This window comes from Polypterus senegalus, chromosome 1 (assembly GCF_016835505.1).
Source record: "Polypterus senegalus isolate Bchr_013 chromosome 1, ASM1683550v1, whole genome shotgun sequence".
Classification (NCBI taxonomy): Eukaryota; Metazoa; Chordata; class Cladistia; order Polypteriformes; family Polypteridae; genus Polypterus; species Polypterus senegalus.
Genome location: NC_053154.1, coordinates 133,811,603 through 133,838,705, shown reverse-complemented (window position 1 = coordinate 133,838,705; position 27,103 = coordinate 133,811,603). Strand labels below are relative to the sequence as shown.

The 27,103-nt window shown below is 39.2% G+C and overlaps 1 protein-coding gene across 2 annotated transcripts in view; it reads right to left on the bottom strand.

Moving 5' to 3' along the window:
- The window catches only part of pex5la (peroxisomal biogenesis factor 5-like a), a 332,752-nt gene that overhangs the window by 91,874 nt on the left and 213,775 nt on the right, over positions 1–27,103 (bottom strand). For both annotated transcript variants that reach the window (XM_039758562.1, XM_039758552.1), the window contains one exon: positions 18,408–18,503. In XM_039758562.1, the coding sequence (XP_039614496.1) occupies positions 18,408–18,503 (96 nt within the window). The remainder of the gene's footprint in view (positions 1–18,407; positions 18,504–27,103) is intronic.

Sequence of the window (27,103 nt, the reverse complement as noted above, 5' to 3'; positions counted from 1 at the left end):
CAAGTAAAAAAAAGCTCTTTATCAACAAAATTTTGCCGTCTGTATGGAAACAATTAAGCAAGACTGGCATAGATAGTCAACCCTTCATCTCACTCTTGCTGGAAGATGAATATCCTTCCTAAGCTTCTCTTTTTATTTCAAAACATTCCAATATACTTTAATACAGGTACTCCTCACTTTACGACCTATTTGCTTAACGACCACTCGCACTTACGACCAATTGAGTTTCGACCTGCAATTCAGGGAATCCCCTTTCACAGCTTGAGTGTCGGTCAGTGGTGAATGGTGATATGCGCACTGAGCGTACTATAGGCTTGCTATGCGCTTTTTCTGTCAGTTTCATTCCTACAAGCAGTCACTGTGTAACCTCGTTTTTTTTTTTTACATATTTGTAACCCCAAAATAGTTCAGATGTCAACGAAAAGAAAAAGTATGCCATTATCTGGAGAAATTGTTAAGAAACGAAGGAAAGCTATCGACCTTGAAAAAAAAAAAATTATCATACAAGACTACGAAGCTGGTAAAACGGTTAAAGAAATAGCATGTGACTTGAAATTGGCACATTCGACAGTTTCAACAATTTTAAAGGATAAAGCTAGAGTCAAAGATGCGGTGAAATCATCAACAGGATTTAAAGCCATAATAACTAGGCAGCGAAAAGGTCTTATTAATGAGATGCAGAAATTATTGGCGATCTGGTTTCACAACCAGATGCAAAATAATATGCAGATAAGCCTTTTAATAATTCAAACTAAGGCACGCAGTATCTTTGAAACTTTGAAGGCACGTGAAGGCGAAAAATCGACAGAATCATTTACAGTAAGCAATGGATGGTTTCAACGGTTTAGGCGGAGATTCAACCTGCATAATTGGAGAATCAGCGGTGAGGCAGCAAGCGTGGATGTAGAAGCAGCAGAAAAATTTGTTGATGAATTGGATGAAATACTTTAAAAAGGCAGCGGAACAGATATTCAATGTGGATGAAACCGGGCTTTGGTGGAAAAAAATGCCTGAAAGGTCCTATATGCACAAAGAAGCTAAGGCAATGCCCGGTTTCAAGGCTTTTAAAGACAGGATCACGTTGTTGTTAAAGCCTTTCTTGGTCTATCACTCCGAAAACCCACGTGCATTAAAGAACATTAGTAAAAACAGTCTGCCCATTTACTATCGTGCAAATAAACAGGCATGGATGACACAACTTTTATTTTAAGATTGTTTTTTGAACTGCTTCATACCCTCAGTCCAGCATTATTGTTTGGAAATGGGAGTTCCTTTTAAAATTATTCTCCTGCTTGATAATTCTCCAGGCCACCCCCAGCATCTTGATGATCTACACCCAGACGTAAAGGTAGTGTATCTTCCTAAAAACACAACTGCTGTCCTACAGCCAATGGATCTGGGCGCTATAGCTACGTTCAAAGCGTTTTATTTGTGCATGACTTTTTTCCAAGCTGTAGCAGCAACAGAAAATGATGTAGTAACCCTTCGTGATTTTTTGAAATCGTACAGTATTTTAGATTGCATTAAAAACATTAAATCAGCTTGGGACGAAGTGACAGATAGGTGTATGCAAGGCATATGGAAAAAATGCATAAAAAGTTTTGATCCTATATTCCCAGCGCAAGCTCCTTGCTTATCGACCAATTCGCTTAACGACATAGTCGTCGGAACGGAACTCAGTCGTAAAGTGAGAAGTACCTGTAAATCATTTTTGAGCAATTAGATTCAACAATAACCTCATTTATTTGGAACTCAAAACATCCACGTATCCAAAGAGTGACCCTACCAAGACCAAAGGCAGATGGTGGCATGGCTCTACCTAACTTTCAGTTTTATTACTGGGCAGCAAACATACAAGCTATAAAAACCTGGACAAAAATAGATGAACATACACAGGCTTGGTCTGCAACAGAAATAAAATCCTGCAGTACTTCTTTATATTCCCTGCTTTCTGCCCCAATAAATGCAAGTTATCACCAATATACTAATAACCCAATTGTGCTTCACTCACTCAGAATATGGAACCAATATAGAAAGAATTTTAAGATGGAGAATCTTTTATCTGTGGCACCTCTACATGAGAACCACCTCTTTCAACCCTCGCAAACATATGCAGTTTTTAATATCTGGAAAACGTTTGGGATTAAATTGCTTAGAAAACTTTATATAGACAACATCTTTGCATCCTATGAACAATTACATTCCAAATGTAACTTTCCAGCAACACATTTTTTTCACTATCTTCAAATCAGAAACTTTTTCAAACAGAACCTGCCCGATTTCCATCATCTCACACCTTCCTCTATGAAAGGAAAAATATTGCTCAGTTTGGAGGACTCAGACAGCATTTCTGCAATATATAAAATTATTTTACAGTCTCTCCCTTTCAAAGATCCAAGAGGACACTGGGAAAAAGATCTCTCACTCAACATATCAGAAAAGGAGTGGAAGGTAGCAATGCAGAGAATTCACTCGAGCTCCATATGCGCAAAACATACAATTATTCAACTTAAAATTATATATCGAGCACATCTGTCTTGCCTAAACGTGTCCAAAATGATTCCAGGGCAAGATCCAACCTGCGAAGGCTGCAATCAAGCTCCGGCCTCACTGGCTCACATGTCTTGGGCCTGCTCCAAATTAACACCATTCTGGACAAAAAATTTTAAGTGTCTTTCAGACAGCCCTGGGGTCACAATCCCTCCTAACCCAGTAACAGCTGTGTTTGATGTTCTTCCAGATGGGCTTAAAGCGGAGGACAAACAAATTGTGATTGCATTCACTACACTATTGGCACGCTGACTTATTTTGCTAAACTGGAAGAATCCTAACTCTCCTCTTTTAAGTCAGTGAGTAACTAATGTTTTATACTATTTGAAATTGGAAAAAATTAAATTCTCAGTTAGAGGATCTGTGCATAACTTTTTCAAAACCTGGCAGGATCTAATCAATAATATTATAGATTAAGCTTTTAAAGCACTGAGGAAATAATTCTCTTCGCATTTCTTTTTTTTTTTCTGCCTATTAAACTCATCAATTTATGTATTTTTACAAGCTTTAAATTTTACTCTGTTGGTCATGCTGTCTTTCTCAGGGGTGGGGGTTGGGTTGTTTTGTTTTCAACCCTATTTTTTTTTTATCTGTATGGAATGATTACAATAAAATCAATAATAAAGAAGAAATCTGGTGGCTTGGGGAACATCAAAACAATTAACAATAATTCCTTTTTTTGGGGGGTCTTCCCTGCCCCTGTCTGAACTTGTAGCCCCTCCTACTTGTTATAATAGGTGTTTCTACCTTTGTTTACTTTATACTCCATTAAAAGTATTTTCTGTGAGAACCAACTTAGTTACTTTTAAAAGAAATTTGTTTTCAGAATCCCAAGAAAAACACAGTAATGTCTTCTGAGTGATGCAGTCAATTTCCTCAACAGCAAAGTGGTACAGGAGTATGCCATTGGTTTAATTTTTCAATCAGTACTAATTTTGTATAATCTTTTCTGCACATCCATACCTATTAGTTGGAGTCTGTGGCTAATCACAGAAATGATGCTGTGGCCATCTGGAAAAAGAAACTGAGAATCAAGCTGGGAATTCAGTAGAGGAGATTTGATGCACACTGAAGCTCAAAAAATCTTGGCCTGTTTATAAAACATGTTAATCATTGCTGAGTTCACCCCAACCCCCTTGAATTTGCTTTCATATTTTCAAAACAAGTAGTTTCAGTCTCTCTACTTCATATATATGTAACTTAGGCAGGCATGTCGTGTAGTGGTAAATGCTTTAGACACTAAGGTTGTGGGTTCAAATCCTGCTACTGACACTGTGTGACCATGAGCAAGTCACTTGACCTACCTGTGCTCCAAATGGAAAACCAAATGAAATGTTACCAATTTGCCCTCCGGTGGGTTGGCACCCTGCCCGGAGTTTGTTCCTGCCCTGCACGCTTAGTTGGCTGGGATTGGCTGCAGCAGACCCCGGTGACCCTGTGTTAGGATATAGCAGGTTGGATACTGGATGGGATGGATGGATGTTACCAATTTTATTGTATATGTCTTAAAGTCGCCTTGGATAAAGGTGTCACGAAATAAATAAATGTAATGTATACTACAGTATTGACATGTTTGTCTCTGGCTATACTGTTGTAAAATGCATAGCTCTGGCACACAATGGAAGTTCATCAGCTATGCCAAGGATCAGGTAGCGTGCAACAGAAATTCAAACTAACCCCCAAACTCGATACTACACCTGTAGGTTAAACTTTTTCTCAGCCTTCAAGTTCATGCATTTGTACTTGTCTTTGGTCCAGCCTTTGACTGAATAAAACAACAGGGGAGTCAAGGTTCCTTCACTTTTTGATGGATTCCCTTTTTTGCTTTAATAAAGAGTTCTAGGATTATGATGTGAAATTGTGGAGTTAGCTTTTCTTCAGAAAACTGCACTTTTCACCAAATTTGAATTTGTACAGAGAAGAATATTCACAGTGTGCTTGGTTACCTGTAATAAAGAATCTGCATTTTTTAATTTGTAAAACTACAGTAGCAATGTTTGAAATAGATATTGGCTGACACAGCGGTTAGTGAACGGGCTCATGAGGCAGGCATCTTAACTTGAAATCCTGTGCTGAGTTGTTTAAATTTACAACATTGATCAAGGTGTCATTGCTAATTGGAAAGGAAGAAATGTAATCAGAAAGGAAGAAGCTAAATGTATTTAACAGTGAGACTGAGCAGAGGAACTGAAGAGCATCTGAGTGTCAAGACTCAGGTACAGCTGCTGTTTAACCAACCATCCTTTTAACCAACCTAGTTCAGTAATGTCCAATAGTCCCCTGTGAATGCGACTACTGTACATCTTCTTAGCTGCTCAATCTAGGAAGACTTCATACCTGACCCAGTTGTCCCATGTGTTTTGTGTTACTGCTACATGAGAGTTAATTAAAATACAAATATTACTCCTTAAAACTTTGATCTTTGATTGTTGCAAAGATGCACTGTAGGAATTTTTAAAGTTTTTTTTTCCCATATGAAGGGTTTTTTTTGCTTTCTTTTCAGCAGCATGGGAGTAAACGTAACTGAGTGTTTGGGGATATGTTTGTAAAGTTCAAAACTATTCAAAACTAGTGTTTTAGTTGTAGGCGTGGTGGAAAGCACAGAATGTAGTTGCTTAAATCAACAAGTCTGCAAGTAAATAACTGCCGACATAGCAACAAACAGTTAAAAGTAACGATTCCATACTAGGAAGAAGTTAAGGCACATAAAGTATAACTGGATAGAGCACCATATAGCACTAGTAATGTAAAGCATTAGCACTAGTAGACAGTGAGGGCATACACATTTATTCCTTAGGAAGAAAGAATTTATTTTAAGTATAGTTAGGTGGCTGACTTGAAAGTGATAAAGAGACAGGCTCAGTGGTATGAGGACTAGCAAACACCAATCAAATAGAAGCACCGATAGAAAAATAAAAGGTAATGTACCACTTCTAGTTAACAGAAATAGCCAAAAAGTTGATAGAAATCTATGTTTTGTACCTAATACTTGTATGCAAAATTTGGTTGACCTGAAAGCGTACTCAGGTTATTGTGTTTACATACACACACACAGACATAATTCCAAAAATGGTATTTTTGCACTCAGGGAAGTCTAAAATGTCGAGATTCATCAAAATCTTGACATCGGACTTTTGGATGATTACAGTACTTTCCCTATACATCGCATACAAGAAAGTAAAAACAAGTGAATAAGTGAATAACTAGTGGAGAATATTGAACAAGTGAGTTTTCTTTGTAAGAAGGAAAGAATATGTATAAAGTTTTACTTGATAGAATAGTTCTTAGCAGTTAGAAAAGTTAATACAATTGAAAGGGGGACAGCGTAAAGGTTCATTAAGAGGAAGGAGTACAAGCTGTGAAGGTAGAGAGCTTCAAAGTAAGGAAGTAATAAGAAAGGTGCAAAGTCTGGAAAATGGACAGGGAAAAACAGCAGGCAGTCGAGGGAAAGAGTATTTCAGGAGCTTAATGGGCCAGAAGGTGTAAAATAACTGTAGAAGATCTTTAAACTTTTAATTCCTTAATTTTAATTATTTAAGTTAAATCATTTATATTAAAAAAAGGGTGGAACAAAATGAGGTCAGTGATATGCAAGTCCATTTGGATGGTGGACTTTATGGAGAATGTCTTGAAGATGTCAGTTCTCCTTGAAGGCTATGTCTGCAGGAGATCCAGTTGATCCAGAGCTCAGAGTTGCTGAAGTGGAGGAGGAGTTGGTTGGCCTGAGTTGTAGTAGAGAATTGGTGGACCTGGCCCAGATGTCCTTTAATGAGATAGTGTGCACCCCTAAGTTGGAGTGAGAAGAGACTCCAGACCATACAGGCAGAGATAGGTGGGTCAAATTTGATGTAGAAGAAAGGCAAAAAGTGCACACTGTCAAGATGTATCAACTCCAGAAGTGGAAGTGTCAAACTGTTTTTAGGTCCTTGCGGAGCTGGACAGTGCCTCTGAAGATTCTAAGGTTGTAAGCAGGCATGAGGAGCCCCAGTGGGCCACTTCAAAACCTTTCTCCAGAAAGAGAGAGGTTTTGATAGTGGTGGACCCATTCATTAGGGGGATTGAAGCACATGTTTGCTCCAGAGACGGGGAGTCTCACACAATGTTTTGCCTTCCCGGTGCATACGTGGGAGACCTCCCAGGAAGGGTGGACAGGCTGTTTGCTGGAGCAGGATTGGATCCACTTGTCATTGTCCATGTTGGAACAAATGACATATATAAGGACAGACTGTCAGTTCTGCTATCCAAGTTTAAAGAGTTGGTGCCAGGATGAGGAGGAGCAGAACTGACAGGGTAGTATTCTCTGAAGTTCTGCCTATGCCACATGTCATTCCAGGTACGAATGAGGAGATTAGAAGGCTTAATGCATAGCTCAAATATTGGTGTAGGATAGAAGGGTATAGGTTTATTGGGCATTGGGACTGCTTTTGGAACAAATGGGACCTGTTCTGCCATGACAGGTTACATTCGAACCAGACATCAATGTGTTGGGGACCCATATGAGCAGGTTAATTGAGGATTGTTTAAACTAGGGAATGGGGGCAGGGAGTTTAGGACAGGCCGGGTTTAGAATTTTACAATGAAGTAGCTAAAATAATGTGAAAAGAAATATACATAGTAACTTCTATCTCAAAATTTAAGTGCACAAGTAAAAAAGGCCACAGATTAAAATAGCTTGCCTTAATGCTCAAAGTATCAAAAATAAAACAAGTGAATTGGAGTTGTATGTAGCGGAGAAGATTTATGATATTACAGCAATAGCAGACACCTGGCTAAGTAACAAAGATGGAGATGAGTATAACATAGAGGGATACACATTTTTACAAAGCATAGGCAGAACAGAAAAGGATTCCTTCCATTTATGTAAAATAATGTAAATGCAAGTTTTCTTCAGTTAAATGATGAGCCCCATCTTAAGTGAGGACATGTGTAGGAGTGTGTTATACAGGATGGTCCAGATCTACTTATGCAATTTTAATTACTCTATAACTTATTAAGTTTATTACTCCGAGCCTGTATCCAACTGAATGGAGGACAAGTGGGACATTACATGGAAAATCAGTGAATTAGTTCAATGTAAGTCCATTTTCGTTTATTATAAGATATTTCAAGCAATTCTTTTGTCTTGTATTGTTTTCTTGCATTGCATTAAAAGTTGCATAATTAGATCTGGACCACCGTAATGCAGACAATAATTTCAATGTGCATCCTTTTAATTATATTAAAAGGGCAAGTTTACAGGGTGATATTATAATCATGGGGGTCTTAAACTACGTGAATATTAACTGAACTAACCTTGCAAATAACAGAATACAGGAAAAGGAGTTTTTAACACAGTATTTTAAAGCACCAATATGAGAGAAACCTGTCCAGATTTAGTATTTCTGATAGCTAGGATAGAATTGAGGATGTAGAAGTGATTTAAGCACTAGGATCAAGTGGCCATAATATAGTACTGTTCTCAGTGTTTTGGAAGAGTGTGGATGCTAAGACTAAAACTGTTAAGTTTAACTTTGATAGAGACAGGTTTTGAACAGATGCGGCAAAGGGGATGGACTGGGATGAACTTAAATGTGAAGACAGCTGAGGAGCAATGTAACAGGTTTAAAAACATTTTGCATATAATGCAGGACAAGTACACTGCAAAATTTGGAGTAAGTGAACTTGTCATTATCAACTTCCAGACAGTGTTCAGAAGCCATTGAGAAGGTACGATGTGTAGAGTACAAGACTAAGGAGGTTATGCTCAAGAATTATAATGCACTAGTAATGCCACACCTGGAGTTTTTGGTCTCCAGGCTACAAAAAAGACATAGAAGTGCTAACAAAGTTTCCAGGACTGCAGGGGATGAGTTATGAGCAAAGTTTAAAACAGCTGAGCCTTTTCAGTTGAAGCAATAGGGGATTAAGAGGAAACATGATTGAAGTGTTTGAAACTATGAAGGGAATTACTACAGTGGATTGAGACTGTTATTTTAAAATATATTCTACAAGAACTCAGCTGGAAACTTGTTAAGGGAAAATTTCACAGAAACATTAGGACATTTTTTCTTCACAAAGAGAACTATAGACACTTGGAATAAGCTACCAAGTAGTGTGGTAGACAGTAGGACTTTAAGTACCATCACAACTTAAGTTTACTAGAATTAAGTGGATAGGACTGGTGAGCTTTGTTGGGCTGAATGGCTAGTCTGAATTTTTCTAATGTTCTAATGTGAATATAATGTGCAAAAACTGTCTGAACATTTGGAATAATGTTTTCCAGCCCTGTATCTTAAATTATTTTTAGAGATTAACACTTTAGATTTTGTTTCATTCATAGGTAAAAATATAGTTGTACATCCATGGATTGTAGTCCACATATTTTGCTGCATAACAAAGTTTGTAACAGCTGTATGTTCTGCTCTTAAGTGAAGTGTACTACTGTGATATTTAAAGTTTGTCCACATAACGTTTATAACTGTCAACAGTTTTCTCCTTTGAACCATCTAGGAAAGTTTAAAATCAAAACCAACCATCATACATATAACCACTGGTCAACAAAAGGAAAATAAATTAAAGTCAGTTGTGAATGTTGAGTGTCTTTGTTTTATAAGGTCATTATTTTCAGTGTCAGGTTCCAATGTGATAATTTTAAACACAATTCGACTTTACCCTAATGCTGTATTTATTTTTAAAATAAGGATGAAGGTTACCAAATATTGGCAATATTGGTGTTGAGAAATATTCATAAAACTAAAATGCAATATTTAGACATGTCATTTATCTTTGTTCTTAATTGTATATTTTTCTGCCTTAACCCATCAATTTCTAAAGCTGTTCTTCAATTGATGGCACACCAAACAAGTTCTCCAAAACTAAAAATTTGTAATGTTGGTGGACCAGACCTGATAGTGAGAAAGAAAAACGCTATGTGTAGGCGGTGGGTGTGAGAATGGCGGCACTTACATGAGATGCTCTCTTTCACAAAATTCAATCGAGTTTGGTGCATGGTACCCAGAAAAGAAGTGTGGAAGTGAGAAGGAGGTGTTACCTCAGAGACAATGTGAGCATTAGTTTTAGTTTGGTGCAGGTGATTTGACATGGAGGAGGAGAATGGGTATGAGACAGGATTGAAGTTTTGCACAAGAGTCACCCTGAGATGGCATGGTGGAATTGTACCACAGCTGAGCGTGGAGACTTGAATTCAGTCATTTTCTAAGCAATTGTGCTTTTAAGTCAGGGGTGTCAAACAATGGTCATGGAGGGAATGTAAATGTGGAAAACAATTTAGATTAGCCAATATCAAATTAAATTATGACCTTGAGATATGCTCTGGTTACAGTGCCTCCCCTTAAAACAAAAGTGATCAAAGCACATAGAAACTCTCCCTGATTTAAGGAAAACACTCGAGCTCATAAATTAGAGCGTCAAAAACTGGAGAAGAGATGGAGATCAACAAAACTGCAGGTCTTTCAAATTGAATGGACAGAGAGTGTTAAAAAGAATATCAAAAAGCTCTTGTTAAAGCTCGCACAGAATACTATTCTAAATTAGTAGATAACAATAATAATAATCCTTGTCTATTGTTTAGAACAGTGTCTTATTTAATAAATGGAAATTCAGAACTACAGTGGAAAATACCAACAGACTTTATCAGTGCAGACTTTATGAACTTCTTTATTGAGAAAATCAAAAATATAGAACCCCAGATCTCAGCATCACAGTGCAAATCTCATATTAGGTTGGCAAACCCTGTCTCACCTTGCATTCAGCACTTTGTAAGTTTTAATTCTATAACTGAACAGGAAGTCTTGACTTTAATTTCTAAAATGAAACCTACTTCTTGATCCTTAGATCCAGTGCCAACAAAACTAGTAAAATGTGTAATGGATGTTCTTGCAGTGCCTATTCTTAACATTTTTAATAGTTCATTATTGCATGGCGCAATACCTAATGCACTAAAAGTGTCAGTCATCAAACAACTACTTAAAAAGTCAGACCTAGATCCACATATACTTTATAATTATAGACCAATTTCAAATTTACCCTTTCTCTCTAAAAATACTTGAAAAGTAGTTGCCAATCAGCTTCAGTCTCACCTTATGTATCACAATTTATTTGAGAAATTCGAGTCTGGCTTCCGCACTGGTCATAATACATAAATGGCATTAACACGTGTTGAAAACAACATTCTGATATTCTCTGATCCACTGTAATTATGTTGTTAGACTTAAGCGCTGCGTTTGACACCATTGACCATTCTTTTTTATTACATTTTTTTAGGCTGGAAAATGACATTGGGCTTATAGGCACTGTCTTTGCCTGGTTTAGTTCTTATTAATCAAATTGATTCCAGTACGTACAGAAATGTGCTGACAGTACTCCAACATTATACACAGAACTGAAATATGGTGTCCCACAGGGCTCGGTACTGAGACCTTTACTGTTTTCACTTTACATGCTTCCACTGGGATCTGTCATTGGGAAACATAATGTTAATTTCCACTCGTACACAGATGACACCCAGTTATACCTTTCTTTTAGACCAAATGAAGTTTCTTCAATGTTGTTCTTAATTAGATGTGCTAGTGAAATAAAGGAGTGGATGGAGGAGAACTACTTGTCTTTAAACACAGACAAACAGAAATGTTAATTATTGGAGGGAATAATGCTGAACACAACAATATTTTGTCATTATTTAACTCAGTTGGAATCACCATTAATTTTACTGAATCAGCCCACAATCTAGGAGTTATCTTTGACTCTAGCATGTCATTTATAGCGCACAATACAAAACTATCCAAAACATGTTTTTTTCCATATTAAAAATGTTGGGAAATTAAGGTGATTTCTAAATATGTGGGATAATGAGACATTAATTAATATATTTATTTCTAATAGGATTGACTACTGTAATGTGGTGTCCACTGCCTGTTCAAATTGTTCTTTTTACAGCTTTCAATTAATCCAAAATGCTGCTGCAAGAATTGTCACAAGAACAAGAAAAAAAAAACCAGATAGCTCCAGTTCTTAAATCCTTATACTGGCTCACGCTTAAGTTTAGGGCAGATTTCAAAATCCTACTTTTAACATTAAAAGCCTTAAATGGCCAAGATCCGGCTGAAAACACACTAATTCAGTTTAGCATATCCTGACTAGATCAGCTGATTAACCGTGCATACTTCATCTGTGTCATTAGTCATTAGCACTAAAAAGTAATATGATATTTATAATCTGTTACTAACATTCGTTTATTCTGCTTCTCTTCACCGTACTCAAATGTGGTACTTGGTGCCACTGCTCTACTGCCAAGTTGTTTTTCTGCCTATGGAAAAATCCTCCCCTAATAAAGAAGCACTGGAATCATCAGGTAGAAGAGTCCTTTCATCAGATTTGCCGGCCCAGCACTGACTCAGCTGTGGAATGGCCAGTAGGGGAGAGGCAGCTTGTTAGCCAAGGTCTCCAGAACTCTGAATAAATTTGTATCCTCAAATGTGATTGTTCTGTATTTAGTGATGTAATTTAGTCTTGCATTTTGCTTTGTAGTTTGTACTATGACTATTGTACTATTGCATTGTATTCCTGAGGTGGCCTTGATAGATTGTGAAGATGATTATTTGTGTTCTGTTTTCTGTATTGTATTTACCCCATCTTTTGACAGCTATTGCATGTCCAACCTGCCTGAAAAGCAGTCTCTCTCTGTACTGCCTTTCCCAAGTTTTCTCCCATTTTTTTCCCTATAAAGTTATTTTTTTAAACCCATTGCAGCACTACTTGTGTGATTTTGGGCTATACAAAAAATACATTGTTGTTGCTGTTGTTGTTGTTAGAAATATGCTTGAATGGTAACAGAAACGCTGTGTTTTATTATATGTCTGTTACTATGTGTATTGTTCTGCCCTCACTGTGGTAATAATCCTTTCCAGTATGGTACCAATTTTCTTATTTGGGTCCTTGGATTAAAAAAATCTTAGAACTCCCATCCTAGAGCAGTTTTGTTTTCTCATCCAATGTTTCATAGCTCTTTCAGATGTTATAATCTTATTTTGTTGTTATTTTATGTTGTACTACTCAGTATGTGGGCAATACTTCATTCCACAGAGCACATTGACTCATTTCACATATTTGTGAGATATATTGTACACTCACCATGCAGCCCTGGGTATACTAAGCATAAGCTGTTTATCAAAGAACAAAACAAGATAAACAAGATAGAGTTATGTAAGGTAAAGCTGGATGTAAATGAGATTTCTTTTAATATTGTACTTTACAGTTTACACCTTCAGAGCTTAAACTTCTGGATATTGGACAAACTCACGGACTGATGCTTACAATGGGCAATGCAAACACAATTTGTGCACAAGCAAATCCTTAAAGATTTCCTGGTGTGGACAACTTGTTAGCTTTATTGAAAGCACAAAATTATCTGGAGAAGGATAAAAGACAAGTGTGCAGATTAGGAAAGTAAAGCCCAATGTACTGTTACATATACGTCTCCTTATAAAAGGGACATTTATAATCGATAATTTACATACAGTATGTCAACAGCCATTTACTGTGTTCTATTTAAGTACATTTGTTCATTTACTGATGCTATAAAGTTTAGTGTTTTGGCAGTTCTGATGAGCATGAACTAAGAGAATATGAATAGGTACTGTTTCTGGAGTACCCAGTGGAGAATGAATGCTGTCAAGACATGGCATACAACTATACTTCATGTCTGTTCAAAACTTGTTTAATATTGATGTAATAACCCTGAAGGATCAGTGAATTTCTCTAAGGTCATTAAAAGAGTATGCAGTATGTAATGCAACGTGATTATCTGATGTTTTTGAAAGCATTTATGTGACTGCCATGGGCTTAAGGGGGTGCTTTAGAGCTATCATCAAACCCAAAGTGGAAAACTGAAAGTGAAACTAATAAAATAGTTTTTTAAGAAAAGCAGAGAAGAAGGGGGTAGCATAACCATGCCTTAGCCTTCTGGCCTGCCAAAACATCATTGGTTGGCTTTTCACACTTACTCACAGTTGAACACTTCCCTTTGCTTGCACCACACTTTCCCCTTCTTTTCTCTGGTCTTCCTTCCTCCCATGTGTTCCACCCTTGACAACAGCTACCTCAAAATTCCAAGCTCATCAGTGTATTCACTCTATAGTCTTTTATCCCAACCACCATTCAAAAGCCTTTTGATGCCCATCATGAACTCCCTCTAGTTGTACCAGGTTTCCCTGAAAGCTCCCAATACCCCAGAATTAAACTGGAAGGGGTCAAACTTACTATCAGCCCAATTAGTCTTGTAAGCTTAAACAACACTGCCCTCTAGTGGCTTCTGGAACATTCACAATATCATAAACTCCCTTAACTTAATTCTGGGATGTCACAACACCTGGCTTACCACTGCCCTGAAAATGTCCTTTTACCTTCATTCTCTTCTTTTAAGATACTAATACACGCAAACTGATGGTACTGGAGGGATGGCGGCCAGTCAGCATGAGAACAGCAAGCAGCAGCAGGTGTCTGTTGACAAATACAGGGGACACCAAGGCTCTAATAATAAAAGAATACACTTTGGCACATAATAATAATAATAACAACAACTATATTAAGTATTAATTACATTTATATAGTGTTTTTTTCTAGTCTACTCAAAGTGCTTTACAACCCAGCCACAGGGGATGCACAAACCAGTGTGCTTCTTCGTGTCTGTCCCAAGCCCGGATAAATGGGGATGGTTACGTCAGGAAGGGCATCCAGCCAAATCAATATGCGGACAACAATACAAATTTCCATAGCGGTTCGGTTGAGTCCCAGGGTAACAACAAGCGTCAAAGTACTGTTAGCCAACAGGGTGCTGGTGGAAATTGGGCTACTGTTGGCCGAAGAACAAGAAGGAGAAGAAGAAGGGGGAGATGTATCCGGAGGCAGGAGGAGAGGAGGAAAGCAAAGAGAGTGGAACTGAGGGTAGGAACTTTGAATGTTGGCAGTATGACTGGTAAGGGGAGAGTGTTAGCAGATATGATGGAGAGAAGGAAGGTTGATATATTGTGCGTGCAAGAGACTAAATGGAAGGGGAGTAAGGCCCGGTGGATTGGAGGTGGATTCAAATTGTTCTATCATGGTGTGGATGGGAGGAGAAATGGGGTAGGAGTTATTGTGAAGGAACAGTATGTCAAGAGTGTTTTGGAGGTGAAAAGAGTGTCAGACAGAGTAATGATTATGAAGCTGGAAATTGGAGGTGTGATGATGAATGTTGTTAGTGCATATGCACCGCAAGTTGTGTGTGCAATGGGTAAGAAAGAAGATTTTTGTAGTGAGTTGGATGAAGTGATGAACAGTGTACCCAAGGGACAGAAAGTGGTGATTAGATTTCAATGGGCATGTTGGTGAAGGGAACAGTGGAGACGAGGAGTTATGGGTAGCTATGGTGTCAAGGAGAGGAATGAAGAAGGTCAGAGGATAGTAGATTTTGCCAAAGGGATGGACATGGCTGTGGTGAATATGAATTTTAAGAAGAAGGAGGAACATAGGGTTACATACAAGAGTGGAGGAAGATGCACACAGGTAGATTACATCCTATGCAGAAGAGTTGATCTGAAGGAGATTGAAGACTGCAAAATGGTGGCAGGGGAAAGTGTAGTTAAGCAGCATAGGATGGTGGTCTGTAGGATGACGTTGGAGATCAAGAAGAGGAACAGAGTGAGGGCAGAGCCAAAGATCAAATGGTGGAAGTTGAAAAAGGAAGACTGCAAGGTTGAGTTTAGGGAGGAGGTGAGACAGGCACTGGGTGGCAGTGAAGAGTTACCAGACAGCTGGGAAACTACAGCAGATGTAGTAAGGGTGACAGCAAGAAGGGTGCTTGGCGTGACATCTGGAAAGAGGAAGGAGGAAAAGGAAACCTGGTGGTGGAATGAGGAAATACAGGAGAGTATACAGAGGAAGAGGATGGCAAAGAAGAAGTGGGATAGTCAGAGAGATGCAGAAAGTAGACAAGAGTACAAGGAGATAAGGCAAGGTGAAGAGAGAGGTGGCGAAGTCTAAAGAAAAGGCTTATGATGAGTTGTATGAGAGGCTGGACACTAAGGAGGGTGAAAAGGATTTGTACCAATTGGCTAGACAGAGGGACCAAGCTGGGAAAGATGTGCAGCAGGTTAGGGTGATAAAGGATAAAGATGGAAATGTACTCACAAGTGAGGAGAGTGTGTTGAGCTGATGAAAAGAGTATTTTGAGAGGCTGATGAATGAAGAGAAAGAGTGAGAGAAGAGGTTGGATGATGTGGAGATAGTGAATCAGGAAGTGCAACGGATTAGCAAGGAGGAAGTAAGGACAGCTATGAAGAGGATGAAAAATGGAAAGGCCGTTGGTCCAGATGACATACCTATGGAAGCATGGAGGTGTTTAGGAGAGATGGCAGTGGCGTTTCTAAACAGATTGCTTAATGGAATCTTGGAAAGTGAGAGGATGCCTGAGGAGTGGAGAAGAAGTGTACTGGTGCCATATTTAAGAATAAGGGGATGTGCAGGACTGCAGTAACTACATGGGAATAAAATTGATGAGCCACAGCATGAAGTTATGGGAAAGAGTAGTGGAAGCTAGGTTAAGAAGTGAGGTGATGATTAGTGAGCAGCAGTATGGTTTCATGCCAAGGAAGAGCACCACAGATGCAATGTTTGCTCTGAGGATGTTGATGGAGAAGTTTAGAGAAGGCCAGAAGGAGTTGCATTGTGTCTTTGTGGACCTGGAGAAAGCATATGACAGGGTGCCTCGAGAGGGGCTGTGGTATTGTATGAGGAAGTCGGGAGTGGCAGAGAAGTATGTAAAAGTTGTACAGAATATGTACGAGGGAAGTGTGACAGTGGTGAGGTCTGTGGTAGGAGCAACGGATGCATTCAAGTGGAGGTGGGATTACATCAGGGATCAGCTCTGAGCCCTTTCTTATTTGCAATGGTGATGGACAGGTTGACAGACGAGATTAGACAGGAGTCCCTGTGGACTATGATGTTTGCTGATGACATTGTGATCTGTAGCGATAGTAGTGAACAGGTTGAGGAGACCCTGGAGAAGTGGAGATATTCTCTAGAGTGGAGAGGAATGAAGGTCAGTAGGAACAAGACAGAATACATGTGTGTAAATGAGAGGGAGGTCAGTGGAATGGTGAGGATGCAGGGAGTAGAGTTGGCAAAGGTGGATGAGTTTAAATACTTGGGATCAACAGTATAGAGTAATGGGGATTGTGGAAGAGAGGTGAAAAAGAGAGTGCTGGCAGGGTGGAATGGGTGGAGAAGAGTGTCAGGAGTAATTTGTGACAGACGGGTATCAGCAAGAGTGAAAGGGAAGGTCTACAGGATGGTAGTGAGACCAGCTATGTTATATGGGTTGGAGACGGTGGCACTGACCAGAAAGCAGGAGACAGAGCTGGAGGTAGCAGAGTTAAAGATGCTAAGATTTGCATTGGGTGTGACGAGGATGGATAGGATTAGAAATGAGTACATTAGAGAGTCAGCTCAAGTTGGATGGTTGGGAGACAAAGTCAGAGAGGCAAGATTGCGTTGGTTTGAACATGTGCAGAGGAGAGATGCTGGGTATATTGGGAGAAGGATGCTAAGGATAAAGCTGTCAGGGAAGAGGAAAAGAAGAAAGCCTAAGCGAAGGTTTATGGATGTGGTGAGAGAGGACATGCAGGTGATGGGTGTAACAGAACAAGATGCAGAGGACAGAAAGATTTGGAAGAAGATGATCCGCTGTGGCGACCCCTAATGGGAGCAGCCGAAAGTAGAAGACTCAAAATGCTTTACATACACAGTGGGGAACCACTTCAATCAATACCATTGTCTAGCAGTTACCTGGATATTGTCACAGCAGCCATTCTTGAGCCACTATCCTCACCACATATTAGCTATCAGGTGGTGAAGGGATAAGAGAGCTAGCCAGTTAGGGCCAAGGAATGATTAAGGGGCCAGAATGACCAAGCTGTGGTGGGGGACACTCAGCTCTTTTAAAAGGATGCCCAGGGATCTTCAAACCATAAAGAGTCAAGACCTCGGTTTTATGTCTCATCCAAAGGGGCAGATTAGCACCGTGTGCATAAAGTACAGTACATACAGAACATTTTGTCGAGAAATTTGTCGAGTTCTCGTTTGCTGAGAGCTCTAGAAGTGTGACAAGCAGGACAAAATGTGACTAGAAGTTTAAAGAGTATGCAATGCTTCCTCAAACACCTAAAGAGTACAAGGGCCAAAGAGGAATAGAGAACTACTTGGTGGCCTTTGAGAAGTGGGCCCTTAAGGCTAACAGAAGTCTGTGATGTTCAGGGGTCACTAGAAGAAGTTTTAACCTGGTAGATCAAATGTAGGGCCGTGCAGACTCTTGAGGTCATTCTGGCACCTGACCCTTCATAGGCAGATGCCAGTTGAGCCTGAATGTGATCAGTGGATGAGAAGAGCTCAAATGGTGGGAGAAAGAAAGTCCAAAGTGAAATGGGAGTGAGAGATGGGAGGTAAGAGTGTGTTTGGTGCATGAGGCTAGATACAATGGTGTGTGCATATGGATGAGCCACCCCATGAATGGTTAGGAAATCTAGGTGTGCAGGGTGGCCTAGAAGAGTTTTGGGTGTTGGTCATTTTGTGCATTATTTAATAATATTAATATTTTGTTTAAAAGAACAGGCTCCCTGCAGTTTATTATGGGTGTGGGGAAACTATTAGAGTGTATGAATTTCATATAAATACTTTTCGGTGTAATGTGTATTATGACGAACACTATTACTGTTGCACTTTTGTTTTGGGCATTCAGTGTCTTAAGCTTTACTGATGTTTTCTGAATGCTAAGCAATGTATGAACTGACCACAAAAACAAAGAAACATAAAACAAAATTCATTACCTCTACAGCTGCTTTTGCTCTTTCAAATTCTTCTTCTAAGGACTGGTTTCTGGACAGAAGTGAACTTCCCCAGCGTTGCTCTTTCCCTAAATGACCCTAATAAAACAAAGCAAAGCAGAGCAACATCTTCAAGGTCAAGGATGGAAAAGTGATCATTAAGACGTTATTAGGACCTCCACTTTATGTGTAATTAGAGTTTCTGATACCATCAGGCAGCAGGCATTGTGTTTGTTGGACAATCAGTATTCCAATCACTCGAATGGCTTAACTGTCTTGTCTGACAATCTCAAGTACTATTTAACTCTTATATTTGAATAATTATGTGGGAAGTTGGTATCAAAAAAAGGGACTTGTTTTTGGTTCATAGCTTAAACCACTTACCCCGTCTTTGCTTTTTTCCAATTCTGTCCTCGTCTTTTTGTGAAGCACTGTTTTTATCATACATTTATTTAGGAAAAACAACATAATAACAAAGCAGAAGCCAATCAAACATATGAGAATAGCATAGCAAGTACAATAGTAAGTTCCAACACCAAGCCATGAAACAAAGAGAGCTTTATGGCTACAGAGCCCCATTTAAGATGGTTTTTTACCTACATAAAAACATCAGATCTCTTTGTTGCTTCTTTTTCCTTAATTTCCAGCCAAAAAATAATGACACAAAATGAGCTGCCACATGACCAGCTAACCAAAGTATCTGAAAATAAAAAGGGTAAAAGTCTCAAATAAAATAAGAAGGTTGTGCACAGGCCTGGTATGTTTATTTTAGAAAGACATTAATGACCAGACTCTGAAAAAATTCTAAACAGATCCTCATGAAGAGACTTTAATTTTGTTTTCAATTTGGAAGAATATAGAACATCACTTTCCCATTGAGTTTTAGAAGGTGGATTGGGATTCTTCCAGTTGAACAAAATAATGCATCATGTTTGTACTGTGATATAGGAAATTACAACTGATTTTTAATACCAAAATGTTATCCCATCTGGTATTTTTTCAGACATTGCTGTTAATATAGTAGTAGTGAACTTAGATCCAAGGCTTACTGAGTGATATACACACATTTTCTAGCAACAAAATTTACGTGCAGGACGTTCCAATAACGTACAACCTACAGATAAAGACACTTGAAGGAATTGCTCATGGGCTGTTTTAGACAATTACAGATGAGATATATGTGATGGCGAATAATTTTAGTTGAATTATCATCTGCTTGTTGGAGCATATTGAACATGAATGGATTTGATGAACCTTTGGCCGAGGAGCTTGAGCCAATAATAGCATCACTGCAAACAATCTGTTGCCAAAAACAGTAGTTATGTGACATTGAGATGTGGTAAAAATAGAACCGATTAGAGAAAATCATAGAGAACACTTAAAAATTCACGAAATTAAAACAGAGTTGGCTAACTTGGTACCAGGCCACCGTACTGCCACATCACCTTTACATGGTCTGGTACAATAGAACAGTAGCACTACTATCCATCCATCCATTTTACAACCTGCTGAATCGAACACAGGATCACGGGGGTCTGCTGGAGCCCATCCCAGCCAACACAGGGTGCAAGGCAGGAACCAATCCCAGGTAGGACGCACACACACCAAGAACACATTAGGGACAATTTAGAATCACCAATCCACCTAACCTGCTTGTCTCTGGAGTGTGGGAGGAAACTGGAGGACCCGGAGGAAACCCACGCAGACACAGGGAGAACATGCAAACTCCGCGCAGAGAGAACCCCGGAAAGCAAACCTGGGTCTCCTTAACATGGAAATACATATCTTTAATTGTTTTTACACTTCTTCGTTCCCAAGTTATCGATTTATTTGTGGATCAATTCAACATCAGTATGATGTCTGCTATGTTAGCACCCTGCAAAAGAGTTGATCCTTCCTGTTAAATGTTGCTTTTTACAAACAGCACCACCTTTAACACTGAATCTGCTTTTCACTTCACTCCGCTGACTGGTAGAAGTGGGAGGTCATTTTTTCTAATGATTAGCCTGCTTACCCACCTTGTAGCATTTGATTCACAAATTAAAAATGTCAAGCGATTATGAAATTGATTAGGGCAAGCATGCAATCTTAGGACCTGCTGCCTAGTCTATAAATACAGGGAGTAATGGTTAGGCATGGGTTCAGCCCTGTTCCATTTAGTTCCATTTAAGGTACCAGATGTGCTGACAGAGAAGAACAAAAAGGGATCACAAACGAGAAGACTGATGTGAGTAACAGAAGGCCTACTGAGTGACAGGCCTAATCGCTGTCTGATTCCTTGTGTCAATGATAATGTGTGTCTTTCTTAGGCCTTTTTGTTTAATTATATTAATCACTAAATTACCTCCTGCTGATTTTCCTTTGAATACTTTGTTTCTCCTCACAATGTCTATTACTTTATTAAGCACTTTGTATTGTTCATAATGAAAGCACTGTAAAGAATAAATGTCAACTGCCTGAAAATGGATTTCGAGTGTTTAGCACCGCACCTTGACAGCTTCAGCAGCCTGGTTTTGATACACTCTGTGTATCTGTGAGCTTTTTCACCAGATCTTCTGGTTTCTTCCCAAATACATAAGCATTACTTTGATTACCTGTGTAAGTGTGTGAGGTGGTGAGGTAGTGTGGCTGGCCTGTATAAGGTTTTTTTTTTAATTTGTGCATGGCAGTATAAGCACTGGCTTTCAGTTATAATGCAATAGAATAAGCACTTTATATTTTACTTCATGTTTACTTCCCATTATTCATTTTTCATATTAGCATTCAGATAAATTACTGTCTTCATTTGATGGTGATCTGTGCCAGTAATCTTGATTGAAATAGAGACTTTCATAAAATGTAAGCAGATTTTAAGCAGTAAAACATTCTTTCTTTAGCAATGATTGGATGAGAGAAAGGAGCACTTCATAGTGAATATATTTTGGTTTTGCTTTAATGCATTAATTTACTCACAGAATCAGAATTTAGAAGGTCATTAATGGATTATCAGATACTTCATTCCCTGTGTCTGCTTGTCAATTAGCAGCCTCTCACGATATTATACACCCAGCATAAGAGTAGATGCTAAAAAAGAGACCTAAAGGCAAGTGCCGCTGCAACATTTGGCATGTGTTGTCTTCACAGCAAATCCATTTAGACAATTAATATTCCAAAAATAGCCCTCAACTGTAACATGATATGTGTGGAACATCATTGCCGTGTAACACGAGGCTTGATGCGCAGCACAGAGCTCCTTTACATGCTGGCATTTTTGGAAAGCAGTTCTGCCTAAATGTATTTTACTTGGAGGTAAATATTTGGGTAAACTGATACTTTAGAAAGACATTTCATTAAAAATGAACATATGGTGAGTAGGAGGGAACAGTTGGGTATCTAAAGGGCTACACTCTCTAGAAACAAATTATCATTTTAGGAGGAATAAAATTGTTAAAGTAGATAGACTTGAAAACGAAAACGAATTCAGAGACTTTAAGTCGTTTGAGTATCAGCAAGATGGGATGATTTTACAGTCCGTTTGAGAATCTGGAAAACAATAAATATATAATATATAATGTGTCCACACCTTGAGATACGCTTTTTGGGATGCAAGACCTCTGATATATTGGCAGGCAGCTGTGTGCCATTCCTAGATTACAGAAACGCATGATATTGAACAGTACTGGTTATGCTAGAGACAGAGTTGTGCATTCTTAGAATTGCTGCCTTTATAAAGCCAGGGTCAAAAATTAAAAAAAGGAATTGTGTTGCATTATATCCAAAATAGTCTTAAATTATGGTTTATATTATTAGATATGTGCATTTACACTATACATACAGTATATTCATTATTAAACATTAGTTCAGATAAATATTGGTTGACATACATTGGTTTTAAAACACTGGGTGGTGCATGAAGCAGCAGCCTGCATATCGAGGATTATGCATTGTGTGACATTCATGACACACCAGTCTGATGCATGTAAAGCATTATATATTTCAACTAATATATATTTTTAAATCATATCCAATACATATATATTGTCATGGATGTATCAGTGTCCCAGCTAGGATGGATTCTGTACCTTTACCTAATTGAGAGGCCAGTATAATGTATGGTCAGTATGGGAGGTATGACATTCCCTGTCCTGGCCAGAAGGCACACATGGAGGGGCATTGTGGCAGCTGGTATATCAGAACTGACATTCCAGCATGGGAATATCTTGTCTGGCTGGTAGGCTAACATAGTGGATGGATAACCTGGATGGAGAAACATCCCGATCGGGATGGTTAACAGCTCCTTTCCAGTTGGGGTGCCAGAGGAAATGTGGGACAATGGGAGACTGCCTACTATGCTTAAATCATCCTACTGTACACTGGGTGGAAGGACCCCTTGTGGCAAGACCCTGTTTGGCTGTCTGCAATGTATCTTGGGAAGTGTGGTTCCATAGAGTTGCCCTGTTGAGTTTATGGGTGCCACCAGGGGGAGCAAGAAGATGAGTCTTCTGTTGCAGGGTAGTTCTGTGTGACTTGGAAGTGCTTCCTGGAGACAATGTTTTAGGCACTAAAAGTACTGCAGGATTGGGTTTATAAGGGAGCCCTCTGCTTTGCCTGGGGAGTCAGAATGGGGTGGAGGACAGACAAAGTTGGCCAAGAAGCAGCAAGGAAAAAGGAAGACTCTGTGCTGGAGGTATTTTCTGTTTAATAAATGGGTTGATTTGAAACCGGGACTGTGTAGTTGTGTCAAAGGCTCGATTACGCCCCCTAATGTTGACTGATATTTATAGATAGGCTTGGGCACAAGTGCTGCCACCAACAAGAGTTTTATTTGTGGGGGAACTCTTACAGAAGTGTTTCCCATGCCACAGCCACAGTTACAAAGCACAGGCTGCACAGATTATACAACACTCAGTAATGCCTCCACTCCTCTCAGCAAGCTTCATCTTCCATCTCCCGACTCTGGCTCCCAGAGTTGTGGCAGGTAGCTCCTTTTATATTGTCCCCGGAAGTACTTAGAGTGTTCCAAAGGCTTGACCCAGGAGCACGGGAGCACAAAGTAGGGCTCCACGTTGCTTGTTACACCCACAGAACCCAAAAGGGCTGAGTCAGAGAACTCAAGTTCCCATGATGCCATCTGGGAAACGGTGGTGCTGCCACAACCCAGGGAGGCTGCCATCCAGGAGTCTGGGGGAGACAATGCCTTCTATACACGTTGTCACCCGCTGCCATTCGAAGCTGAGGGCATCCTGGCCATCGCTCACCATACTGTGTGTATATATGTATTTTGAACGATACCCAGGCACAGACAGGTAGACATGTTGTTTTTCCACCACCACACGTTTATTTACAGTTATATACAAGATCAAAGTGCACACCCAAACCCCAAAAGTCCCCAAAGTCCTGGCCAATAGCACACAATGCCGCCTCCACTCTCGTCTCCTGCTTCGTCCTACTTCCACCCGACTCCAGCCTCGAATGAAGGGAGGCGGCCCCTTTTATCCACACCCGGATGTGCTCCAGGTGCTCCCCGGCAATCACCCGCCGACACGCCCCAGTGTGGCAGAAGTGCCGGCTGTCCTCCCGGAAGCACTCTGGGTGTCCCTGCTTCTCTTCCCCCCAGCACTTCCTGGTGTGGCGGAAGTGCTGAGGTCCAGACGGACATCACTTCTAGTTCCAGCCAAATGACATCACTTCTGCTTTTTGGCGTATAAAGCCACCATTTTTTTAAAACCTCATCAGTTCAGTCTTGGAACTCAACCTAAGCACATCATTCTTGTTTTCTATACCCTTTTACAGTCAGGGACAATACATGGGTGGCTTCCCCAAACCTTTATTGTGTGTTGAGACTACTTCTTTTACAATATACAGTATATATCTGTTATAATATATACTATTAGAACCATCTCTATATATACATCAGAGCAGATGTATCCAAATCAATGTATATTGTATATCTGATTGAATGTATTTAAAAAGCATACATATTCAAACTAATGCCTATAATCAAAGATATTTAATGTGTAATATATATTGTATTTATAAATCTGTAGAATTATCCTGAGTGTATAAACTGTAAAATAATTAGCTTTGGTTATCATTTTGAATTTAAGATGCAGCAGGATAGCATACATCCATATGCAGACCTGGTATCTTTGGTAAGAGCTGACCCTGCTGAGGTGATAGCCCTGGGGGCAACAAAAAGACAAAAGACAGAGGACAAGAAATGTCTCCACAGAAAGGCATAGTGAAATAGCAGTGTATGTGGATGGCCCTTCCTTGCTCAACAGTATAGAAGCCCTAAAGTGAGTAGGTAGGCATTGTATTGTGGTGCATGTGGTGTATTTATTGTGTTATGTACTTGGTCTACTCAAGCTGTGCATTTATATAAGGAATTACCTCTCTCAATACCCCTGCCCTTGACCATGAGGGGCCAAACACACACACAGCTATAGCTACTTTTCAACCCTGATCTATGCTTGTGTGTGTTTTGACTTTGCCCCTTTACACAAAGAACTCAGTTTTGAAATTCACACTAGACTCCTGTAGCAAACCTCTTTTTTCTTATTACTATTTAATCTAATTATCCTTATTCTCTCCACATTAATAGAGCACAGTTGGTGAATATACTGTATTATCTTCCTCACTCATGGCATAATTATCTAACAGTGTGGATTTAAGAGTCACATTTAACTAGGTTTAAAAACCACACGACTTTAATCGTAATAATCATTTTAGAAAATTCAGAGATGTGTCTGTGTTACATCATTTAAAGGGAAGAAGTAATCTGAAATTCATTAAACCCTTTCACCTCAAATGCTCCAGAGAGGTAACAAAACTGGACAAAGTAGGGATTGAATATTTAAATGAGGCAAGGAATAAGGATTTAGCTTTTGGAAGCTGTTCAAAAGGTGGAAGAAGTTTTTAGTATTTTAGAACTATGCTGTTTGGCTTTTTAAAAATATAGGGTGGTCCAGATCTAATAATGCAATTTTCATTACGCTATAACTTATTAAGTTTATTACATAGAAAATCACCTGAAAAATCCTGGACCATCGAGAAGTGTGCAAACTGACGACATGAAGAATCGTCTTCGCGCCGAACTGGAATTGTCTCCGCATAAATCAAAGTCACCCAGATGATCTGGACCTGCATATTTAGATCTGGACCACCCTGTATAATTGAGAAAGGTTAATATTGGAAGAAAGAGTTTTGTTATGGGGAAAAGGGCTATGTGCTTGCTTCAGGTCGCAGTAGTTGCGTTGTACCTTATAACCTTATAACGTGAACTGGAGCAAGAACAGATTTGCTTTTCTTGCAAACTTTGAGACTTTCTCCTTCCAAACCCAAGCTTGCACACAATGTGTTGGGGATGAAGAACATACTTGGTGCAAGTGGAGGCAACTACCTTTCGTAAACAGATGTTTCTGTTGCGGCTGGACTCTGTCAAACTAATGTAGTTCTGCAAAGAATTATACTTTGAAATAAATTAAATCATATCACTCTTCTTAAAAGTATAGATAAACATCTTTCTTTAAAAATGGACTACTTGTGTATTTTATTTTTTGCACAACATTTCCAAACTGTGGAGTATTTGATAGGTTTATAGGATCAGTAATTTAGCAGTTTGGACAGATCTTACATTACATCTTGTCCCTGTATGCTGTACTCACCAACAGACCCCAAAGCCTCAGTTTCAGAACCCATGTAACATAAAAGTGATTAATTAAAAAAAAAAAAATAAAAACAGACCCATACACAGCAGGTTAGGAAACACAGAAGGATTTAAGACAAATGCAATAATAATAAAATAAAGAAGATTTATGCCTCTCCCTGCACACCTATTACAAACAAGGGCCTCCATCTACCTAAGGGATGGCTGGTCCAGTTTCCTCCATCTTCAAGCACAAGCTAACACTTCTTCATACCTCCTACACCGGCCTTTTTTCCCCTGTCTACCTGGAAGCCCTTGATAACACTTGTCAGTGGACTCTTGAAGGCATTTTAATCCTAATCCTATGAGATCATCTGGGTTCACTTCCAATCCTCTCAGACCCACTTCTGGGCCAGGCTTACTTTTGTAAAGCTCTTGGGGTTAACATATAAGGATTCCTCCTGGTGGACTCAAGTCCTACTCTAATCTTGCAGGTCCACAGAGTATAAGGGTCTTAGGCAACCCCAAAAGGGCAATAAGCCACAAGAGGCCAGACATAATAAATATAACATTATATTTCCATATAGTGTCTTGGGGAAACAGGAAACTATTTAACTGTGACGCACATGGTCCTTCATTTAACCATATTATTCTTGAAATCAGTATTGGCAAAAATCCTGCCATTATTTATAACATTGATATACCTCTAAGAACTAACTACAAACAGAGAAGTGCCCAGAATGTCACTTGTAATATTATTATCTTGCCTCAGCTATGACACCTTTTACAGTTCAAATAAGACCTGTGCTACCCCTTCCATGTATGTTCTCTTTATGCTGCTATATAATTTCTTTCACATATATTGTATGCTCTTCACTTCTTTTTTTGTTCATGTGTGGGTTAGACTGAGCATGTGTAAGCACACACTACTGTTTCACTGTAGTTCTTTCTCTGAAACAAAATACAGAAATGGCAAAGAGATTAAACCGACAACAGAATGAAGTCCTCAGTTACTGCTCAAAAAGCCACCCAGTTATTCCATATTATTCTATAACAAAATGTTTATTCTTTA